General features: G+C 41.5%; 1 protein-coding gene across 1 annotated transcript in view; it reads left to right on the forward strand.

Annotated features, from left to right (window-relative positions):
• The window catches only part of TSHZ3 (teashirt zinc finger homeobox 3), a 50,103-nt gene extending 41,990 nt beyond the window's left edge, over window positions 1-8,113 (forward strand). The window contains exon 2 of the mRNA XM_027867753.1: window positions 3,304-8,113. Within this exon, the coding sequence (XP_027723554.1) occupies window positions 3,351-6,506 (3,156 nt within the window). The 5' untranslated portion in view covers window positions 3,304-3,350 and the 3' untranslated portion in view covers window positions 6,507-8,113. The remainder of the gene's footprint in view (window positions 1-3,303) is intronic.
• Window positions 8,114-10,562: the final 2,449 nt, after the last annotated feature.

A 10,562-nucleotide genomic window follows, 5' to 3' on the forward strand; every position in this document is an offset into this window, starting at 1 on the left:
ATCAGGAGTCAAGAAAACAGCTTTAATAACTGTTTACAAAGGACGAGAATCTCCTCCGAACCCTCAATAAGCATGAACTAGGCAGATGGCAATTCTGTTTTCCTTGGCTTCCTGTTGACTTATTGTTCAAAATAATAATAATTTTCAAAAAGCATTTAATAGAAGTGTTATGCACATTGGAATCCAGTTCATTTCCTTCCAAATATTGTATTGCATCTTGTTGAACACAGACTCACCCCTGATCTAATCCCCTCTCAGAGAGGATTATAGGAGAGGTGCAGTGTGTGTCATCCAGACTCGACTAGATGCTGCTCGAACTCTGTCGTTTGGCATTTTCCATTGGCTCTTGCCTGTTCTGCCTGTCACATCCTAAGCTCGTTTCTGTGGAGTGTAGTACAGCAGATTTCCAGAAGTTTGCTCTGAGATATAGCTAGCTATGCAAACGATTGAGAGAGGTTTCTGTGTCTCTGCGTAGGGGGAGTAGAGGGAGGGAAAAGCTGGTTTGTTTTGATTTTTAAATGACTGTATTCATAGTATGAACCAGGCCTACTTATCTTGGGGCACAGAGAAGATTTCCCCATACATTTTGACTGCAGCCCTGCAGGAAGAATACTTTTTACCATTTTATTTTATTATTTTTTTAATCTATAAGTACATATGGCATCAGTGATTGCTAAAACTCAGCTTACCTCCCTAGACAGATGACTCACATAAATGAGGTAGCCCTCATCTGGGATAACACAAGATACATCTTAGGTCCTTTGTAAAGACTGTTAATTGATTTGAAGGGTAGGACATTTATAAATGATTTTCAGAGAAATGTTTAACAAGCCTTCATCTTTGTGGTTTGATTCTGAACTATTGGACAGGATAAGGATCATAAATTTTAAAATGGAAGGGACCTTAGAGGTTGCTGAGACTAACCTTACATTTTTTTTCCTTAAAGTTTTTAATTTTTGTCAATATCTTTTTTTATGTCACCTTCATTTCTGAATACATCCTTTTTCCCTCTCTTACTCACGGCCAGCCCATGTAACAAAATTTTAAAAGAAGAGGAATAAAAGGAAGTGCTGATGAACTAACACATCACTGAAGACTGATAACACATGTAGCATTCCACACCCATAGGCCTCCACTTTCTCTACCTCTGTAAAACATTACATTTGTTCATTATACTTACACAGTTTTCAGTTTCTATCATTTTTGTTGTTGTTGTCATTTTTCTTTCTGTTTCCATTTGTGGTAGCCATGGTATATATTGTTTTTCTGGTTCTGGCAACGGAGTTGAGATTTGAGCCCAGATCTTCTAATTTCCAGATCTGATGCATTTCCCCTTATCCCATACCATCCCTGCAATAACCTCAGGCTTTTCTCTCCTCCTGATCCCCATTCAAATGTTATTATTAGATCAGGTGTTTTCTCTGAATCATGACCCAGTAATTACCAGAGATTTCGGTTCTGTTCCAGAAACTCAAAGTCAAGGCCTATTCTGACATAAATCAAGACTGAACTGAAAGGAATGATAATGATATGAAATCTTGTGCATCTGTTTGGCTATAAGAAAATTACATTATAGTTAGAACAATTCCCCTTCACCCTAAATAGGAAGTTACTTTTAGGATTGAACATCTTGCTTATTTGTCGTTAATTGTTCCCCCAAAGTCAGCTTTTTCTTCCCCTCTTTCTGAGTGCTAAGTTTTTAAATCAATGTGAAAAATAAATACCTCAGAAGCCCCAGCCTACACCAGACATGTATATACCTGATTTTCCTTGGGTGAGATGGTAGCTAGTCAAGCCAATGAAAGCAGCCTGATGTCCAAACTTTTAAGCGGTTCCTAATTCTGATAGGTAGGTGTGAGGTCAAGGGTCCTTCCCTTTGAGGCTGTTCTGGAGGGTGGTGGTTGCCTTTGATAGTTCTCTGCCCTTATCTCGGGAGGAAAATAAAAAGGATAGCTCAATGAGAGGGATAAAAACAAAGAAAAGCAAAACAAATCAGCTTGCTCCATTAGTGTGTTCTCCAAGCAAGTCTCTGTAGACTCTGCTTCTATGAATGAATGTGCAGTAGGTAAAATGCTGGCAGAGTATGACTAAGGAACACTGCCTGAAAGGAGGCAGTCCCTGCCTCCCCTGTTCGGGAAGAGTATGTGAGATTTCCATCACTGGTTGCATTACTTCCAAGAAGACAGGATCCCTGTTGGGTGTCTGTGTAGCTTATGCTGAGTAAATATTGACAAAGTAGTCTAAAGAGCAAACACTTTGACATTTGTAAGGTCCACTGGAAGGTCTTGTATATATTTATACAGCAAGAATGAGTACCGCATACCAATTTTCCTGAACTTCTCCTGACATCATTCTGCATGGCTTTTTGTGTGGTGAGAGAGAGCTGGTCATTCAGAGGAGAATGGGGTCTTCCATTCCATCCATAACCAATGGGCTCCCATCCCCATTACAGAGTTATTATGAGCTTCCACATTACCTGCTCTTCCAGATGAAGGGAGGAAAAAAAAAAACCATGAAATCTTGTTTTTAATTTATTGTAATTGATGTACTTTCTTTTTACTTTGCGAAAATTTTATTGATGTTTTTGTACTTTATATTTATTAAAGATTGAGTCTCAAAATGTAATGAGTTAAAAATGCTTGCTTAATTTAAATTGTGAATCTGTCTGTTAAGAAATGCATTAGGGGTAGAAGAAGCATAAGACATATTAATTGACAGACAGGAACTGCTGTCTCTGAGGTTGATACAAGTAATTTATTACTTTAGAAATGAATGCCACCTCCAGAATGTGCTTCATTAATTTCAAATTTAGTTTTAATTTCAAGCTGTTGCCCCTTGAGAAGAATAAGGTGGCAAATTATGTTTGAAGAGCAGAATTTTTTTTTTGCTCTGAAGAAACACCACATTTTAACTATTTAGTTTTGCAAAAAGAAAAAAAAAGTGCCTGTCTTGCTTGCTGAGTTTAGAGTGAAGGAAAAAAAATATGCTAGTTAAGGTTAGCAGTTACTAACACTTGTTTTTTTTTTTCTTTTTTCTCCCCTTATCCTTTCTTCCTCCTCCCCCACCTTCCCCTCCCCTTTTTCTTTCTCCCACTATTTGTCTCTTTTACTTTCCCTCTCTCTGACTCCCTTTCTTTCTTTTTCTCCTCTCTTTATCTCTACCTCTCTTCCTCTTCTTTTCTCTCTTCTTTCTTTCTTCTTTTCCTTTTCCTTCTCTTCTTCCTTGTCCTTCTTCTCTTTTGCCTCTCTCCTCTTAATTTTTTTTCCTTTCTCCTGCCCTCCTTTCATCTCTTCCTCACTACAGCCTATGTTTCAGATGAATTGAAGGCAGCTGCCCTGGTTGATGAAGACATGGACCCTGATGAAACTGCAGCAGATGGGGAGCCCTCCGCTAAATATGCATGCCCTGAGAAAGAGTTCAGTAAGACCTGTCCCAGCTACCAGAACTCTCCTGCTGCTGAATTTTCCAGCCATGAGATGGACAGTGAGTCTCATATTAGTGAGACCAGTGATCGAATGGCTGACTTTGAAAGCAGTTCAGTTAAAAACGAAGAGGAAAATAAGGAGGTTGCCATCCCTCTGGAAGACTCAGCAGTGTCTGACAGCCTAGAGCAGATGAAAGCTGTCTACAATAACTTTCTCTCCAACTCATACTGGTCTAATCTCAATCTGAACCTACACCAGCCCTCCTCAGAGAAGAATAATGGTAGTAGCAGTAGCAGCAGCAGCAGCAGCAGCAGCTGTGGCAGTGGCAGCTTTGATTGGCATCAGAGTGCCATGGCTAAGACGCTGCAGCAAGTGTCTCAGAGCCGGATTCTGCCAGAGCCCAGTCTCTTTAGCACAGTACAACTGTACCGACAAAGCAGCAAGCTTTATGGGTCCATATTTACTGGGGCCAGCAAATTCCGCTGCAAAGACTGTAGTGCAGCCTATGATACTTTAGTAGAATTAACAGTGCACATGAACGAAACAGGACATTATCGAGATGACAACCATGAGACTGATAACAACAACCCCAAGAGGTGGTCCAAGCCCCGCAAACGGTCCTTGCTGGAAATGGAAGGAAAGGAAGATGCTCAGAAAGTTTTAAAGTGCATGTACTGTGGCCATTCTTTTGAGTCTCTCCAGGACTTGAGTGTTCATATGATTAAAACAAAACACTACCAAAAAGTGCCTCTGAAGGAACCTGTCACTCCTGTCGCAGCCAAGATCATTCCTGCCACCAGAAAGAAAGCTCCGTTGGAGCTCGAGCTTCCCAGCTCCCCGGATTCCACAGGTGGGACCCCAAAGGCAACTATGTCAGACACAAATGATGCTCTGCAGAAGAACTCCAACCCCTACATCACGCCAAATAACCGCTATGGCCACCAGAATGGGGCCAGCTATGCCTGGCACTTTGAGGCCAGGAAATCCCAGATCCTCAAGTGCATGGAGTGCGGCAGCTCCCATGACACTTTGCAGGAGCTCACGGCCCACATGATGGTGACTGGACATTTCATCAAGGTCACTAACTCGGCCATGAAAAAAGGGAAGCCTATCATTGAGGCTCCTGTCACTCCAACCATCACAGCTCTGCTTGATGAAAAGGTACAATCTGTGCCGCTGGCAGCCACCACATTTACCTCTCCCTCCAATACACCTTCGAGCATTTCACCGAAATTAAATGTGGAGGTCAAAAAGGAAGCTGACAAAGAGAGAGTGGTGACTGAAGAAAAAACTAAGGACAAAGAAAAATCAACTGAAGAAGAGGAAAAGTATGACATCTCTTCTAAGTACCATTACTTGACTGAAAATGACTTAGAGGAGAGTCCCAAAGGAGGGTTGGATATCTTAAAATCACTAGAAAACACAGTCACATCGGCTATTAACAAAGCCCAGAATGGGACTCCTAGCTGGGGTGGCTATCCCAGTATCCATGCGGCCTATCAGCTCCCAAACATGATGAAGTTGTCTCTGGGCTCCTCAGGGAAGAGCACACCCCTGAAACCCATGTTTAGCAATAGTGAGATAGTGTCACCCACAAAGAACCAGACACTGGTATCTCCACCTAGCAGCCAGACCTCCCCGATGCCAAAGACCAACTTCCATGCCATGGAAGAGCTGGTCAAGAAAGTCACAGAGAAAGTTGCCAAAGTTGAAGAAAAGATGAAGGAACCTGAGGGGAAACTCTCTCCAATGAAAAGGGCCACACCTTCCCCTTGCAGCAGTGAGGTGAGTGAGCCCATCAAGATGGAGGCCTCCAGCGATGGCGGATTCAAAAGCCAAGAGGACAGCCCCAGCCCTCAGAGGGATGGGTGCAAGGAGAGCAGCCCCCTGGCAGAGCCCGTAGAGAATGGCAAGGAACTGGTGAAGTCTATGACCAGTGGCTTAAGCAGCAGTACAGCTATCATTACGGACCACCCTCCCGAGCAGCCCTTTGTTAATCCCTTGAGTGCTCTCCAGTCAGTTATGAACATCCATCTGGGGAAAGCAGCCAAGCCGTCTTTGCCTGCCCTTGACCCCATGAGCATGCTCTTTAAGATGAGCAACAGTTTGGCGGAAAAGGCTGCAGTGGCGACCCCACCCCTGCAGTCCAAGAAAGCAGACCACTTAGACCGCTATTTCTACCACATCAACAATGACCAGCCCATTGACTTGACGAAAGGAAAGACTGACAAAAGCTGTTCTTTAGGTTCAGTGCTCTTGTCACCCACGTCAACATCCCCAGCCACCTCTTCATCTGCGGTGACAACGGCGAAGACGTCGGCCGTCGTGTCCTTCATGTCAAACTCGCCGCTCCGTGAGAATGCCTTGTCAGATATCTCTGATATGTTGAAGAACCTGACAGAAAGCCACACGTCAAAATCTTCCACACCTTCTAGCATCTCTGAGAAGTCTGACATTGACGGGACCACGTTGGAAGAGCCTGAGGAGACAACGCCGGCCCAGAAGAGGAAGGGACGCCAGTCCAATTGGAATCCCCAGCACCTGCTAATCTTACAGGCCCAGTTTGCCGCCAGCCTCCGACAGACGTCGGAAGGGAAGTACATCATGTCGGACCTGAGCCCCCAAGAGCGAATGCATATCTCCAGGTTCACAGGCCTCTCGATGACCACCATCAGCCACTGGCTGGCCAATGTGAAATACCAGCTTAGAAGGACAGGGGGAACGAAGTTCCTCAAAAACTTGGACACTGGCCACCCTGTGTTCTTTTGTAATGACTGTGCATCACAAATCAGGACTCCTTCCACGTACATCAGTCACCTGGAGTCACATCTGGGTTTCAGATTGAGGGACTTGTCCAAACTGTCCAATGAACAGATTAACAATCAGATAGCACAAACTAAGTCCCCGTCAGAAAAACTGGTGACATCATCTCCTGAAGAGGAACTAGGGACTTCCTACCAGTGTAAACTTTGCAATCGGACCTTTGCAAGCAAGCATGCCGTTAAACTTCATCTTAGCAAAACACATGGGAAATCGCCAGAGGATCATCTCCTGTATGTCTCAGAGCTTGAGAAGCAGTAGCATTTGCTTTCAATTAAAATGACTGTAATTTGCTTTGAGGAAAACTGTCAAAGGCACCTTAAAGCTACTATTTCCTTCTTGGCACATGTTCTTACTCTAACGGCAGAGAATCACTCTGGGCTGAACTGTTTTGTATAACTGTACAGTGTTTAATAGAGGCGCATAATCAGCTGTTGTTACTGGTAAAATATGAAGGTTAAAATGCAGTGGTAAGTGTTTGGAACTTTGTGTAAATTGGATTTAGTTGTGGGCATCCCTCCGATGCTTCAAGCTGCATGCATTAACAGACAGTTTAATTAAGCATTTATAAGGAAATCTGGCACACTTTTTCCATGTGACCCAAGTGTGTTGGCATTTCTCACCCTTTAATCTTTAGCCCTCTGAGTACTTTGAAGCACTTTTGCATTAATTTGGTTTAAAAAAAAAAGAATAATAATAATGATAATGTATGGAGCTCTGTTGTTTTTTTTTTAAAAATCCTTACCAGCTTAGTTATAATTAATGATATGAACCTCCATTTATGCAGGTCTGCAGGGGTATAACAAGCCTTGAAATTAAAAAAATATTATTTTCACATTGAAACATAGATGTATATATTGTATAGATTTCAGACTCTCTTATGAAAAAAAAAATGTGATCGTGGTTAAATGACCTTTTTTTCTGCATTTATAGCAACAGTGTTTTATGTACCTGCTATGCTCTGGGCATAAGCTGTGCCTATGTATAGTGTATATTTCTCTCTCCTTTTTTTTTTTAAGGTCTATGGTTTTTTGTTTTTGTTTTTGTTTTTACATTCAAACATTGTAAATTATACAAAAGATACCACAGATAGCATTTATAAAGTATGCAGAAACATTATTCTAAAAGCAAAGTATGATTGTTTTGCTATACAGTACATCTATATTGATAGAGGTTCATGTTTAAATTATGCATATTTATTAGCATCATGTTATCTTTTGTTTTGAGCAGTCTGATAACAGAGGCCAGGGAGGGCATCTGTGGCAAGCATCATAACTATTTTGCACATGATTTTTAAAGGTATTTATTAGAAATCAAAGGAAGTTCAAAACAAACTCAGTGCTCAAAGGGTTAAGTCTATTTGAAAAGGAAAGGGGGAAAAAAAAACTTGTACTGTATTTCCTAAACATTGATAAAGCCTTTAAAATGTTTGTACTGTAACACTTTGCTTAAAAGTTATGAGGCATTCTGTGATACAACCTCTTTTACTTATTTATAAGTCTTCTTGGTTGCTATTTCATATTGTAGAATGCCTTTTTATTTCAATTGGTAACTTTCTGTTTTGTTCTGCCTAATTATTCTCCCAAGATTCCATACTCCAGCTTTATCTTTAGGCATATGAAAGGTAACCCGTGGTTACCGGCACACTAAGTGATTCTGTTCGTCTCCATTTTTGGCAGTTAATTTGCAGAAGTAACTGACAGCTGACACCATATGAGAATCTATGTATAAAATATTGGCATGTAAACAGCACAGACCCTGTAACGCACTCTGTGCCCTGTTTTGTTGTTGACAATGAAGCACCATTATATGACTCTTCATATAACCTTTTTTTCTACTGCAGCATTAAAATTGTCTTTTTGCTATAATTTTGTGTTGCGTTCACAATTATGTCTGAAATGTGCTACGACTAACGAGCACATTAAAATTAAATTGTATGCGATCTGTTTATGACTGAGTAGGTTTCTGTGTCTGCCAGGTGCTGGCAGTCAAAAGCTGCACATACATCAATGGAGTTTTAGTGAACTTTGGCTTTGAAAGAGCAGGTTGGCACTCATTCAGAGGCTGCATGGACAGAATTCCCTCCCCACCACCACCATCCTCTCCAGAAAAGAAAGAAAGAAAGACAGAAAGAAAGAGAAAAAGAAAGGAGAAAAGAAAATGATAAATGAATGTTCTGGCGCCTTTTTTCTCATCAGGTGAGATGGAGTCTGAAAGGGGCATTTGGGAGAGGGTGGGCTTTACAAAGCCCCATGTATCAGAGAAAATAGTTTCTTTAAAGCTGTAAATGGACCCAATAGTATACTGATATTGAAGGGTCCCTCATGAATGCACAGACTAAAGAGAGGAGAGCTGTTGATGGTGCTGAAGAGGAAGGAGACCAGCATGTAGGTACAGGGAGCGTGCTGCAGGCATTCAGTTTTTCCTTCTGGGTCAGGAATTTTGTGTTACCAAGAAGGGAGAGCATAGCAGTTCCAAGCAAGGGAAAACTCTGGCCATTCACAGCTCCTGCCTTCACTGCACCGAATCAGCAATTGATAGCAAGAGGACAGGAACATGAATCCACAAGCAAAAGAAAAACCCAGAGCATGTGTATGAAAATGACAAGCTTTTTGTTAGCTCCGGGAAATCATGCCAACAAAACACTGGACACATAATTTAAATGTGTAAAATATCCTTATTAGTATAAAGAACTTTTTTCCAGGTTAGCTAGAATTATATACTAGGAATACTTTTATTCCATATAACCTGATAGTATATAAATGAGAAATTTATTCCAGCCACATAATTTATTTACTTGAGTGTAAAAAACCCCTTTATTTATTAAAAATGAAATGAATCCTTTCAAATTTGTTTAATAATATGCCTATTTCCCCCTCTCCCCCCCCCACTTTTGTTAAATTGAGTGCAAAATTTCTTCCCAGATTTAGCTTAGTAATCCATCTCTCTGGGATTTACAAAAGAACTTCAGTCAATTTCAACACTGATGTTTATCAAACTGAATGAATAGTACTAGTTTTTCTCTTGTCTTTCTAGTAAAGTTGGACTTTTTCCACTTCTCTGAACCATGGAATGGTAATCCTGAAAGGGAGTTTCTTGCATTGAGGGCCTCAGTCTGTTGTTCTTACCTTAACCTTTGAGGAATCAATCTAGCTCTCCCAGACCACCAAAAAAAAAAAAAAAAAAAAAAAAAAGGAAGGGAGGCACGGGTAAGTCAAAAGGAGATAGAAAAACAACTTCGGACAGGGCTGAGCAGAGTCACCTGGGGGAGTGGATCTTTTTGGCCAGGGTTCCCGTGGATGATACCTGACCATGTGGGTACCAATGACATTCTCTACCAGTGCCTTTGGGATCTGTAGTTCCAGGAGCCCAGATTTCCCACTCTTGAATTTTTCACAGGTTAAATATAGCATCGGTTTATTAAAATCCAAAGTCCTGAGTATAACAGATTAAGCTGACAACACTTACATCATAAAGAGGGCCCATTTGGCTTATAAAGAGGTGGGGATTCATGCAAATGACTGCTGTCCCTCCTCTCTCTACTGTTTGGGAGAAAATCTGACACTTTTCCCCACTTTCCTCCCTTCCCCCAGAATTGTTTTTAATCAATTGTTCAAACTTGGCATAGTGGCAAAGATAAGAGAAGACTGGACCCAGCAGCCGCATCCAACACAGTTAAACAGTAACCCCTGAAACAACTAAGGTTGGAAAGGAAGGTGGCTACTGGATTTATTATTGGTTCCAGAAATTCATTTTATGTTCAGAAAAATGTGGCACCTGAGGATCCACAGTGATTAATGCAGACCCTGCCCACTGGAATGTGAGTCCCCAATGCCCAGCCTGCCTGCCCTTGAGTTTATTTCTCCTTTCTGAAATACAGATGCGTTTATTCAATACAAGCCCTTGGAGGGGCTGCTCTCATTCAACCTTATTCCTTCTTCACATCCACCAACACCAATAGGCCTTTCACCCACCATAAATGAATGAGTATGCATTTTCTCTGGCTATTATAATTGGAGACAAAATGCAATTTCAGATCTTCCATGGTTAAGTTTCTAATTTTCTTTTGTACTCATTTCCCTTTCTTGGCTGTAAATAGGAAATACAAAGGGAGGAGAGCAAAACATCTAAGGGTCTTTAAGTGGCCTAGGGGAGGGGCCTCTAGGGAGGGGAGAAAGGGTGAGATGGGGGACTGGCAGCTTTAAATCACAGGTGCATAAAGGTGACCCTGACCTAACCCCACCCAAGAAGGGGCTTGTTGCAGTCTACTGTATATCTTCCAGCCATCACATTTACGCAGTATCTTAAAATAACATT

The sequence above is a fragment of the Vombatus ursinus genome, unplaced genomic scaffold, assembly GCF_900497805.2.
Source record: "Vombatus ursinus unplaced genomic scaffold, bare-nosed wombat genome assembly UNPS02014786.1, whole genome shotgun sequence".
Taxonomy (NCBI): Eukaryota; Metazoa; Chordata; class Mammalia; order Diprotodontia; family Vombatidae; genus Vombatus; species Vombatus ursinus.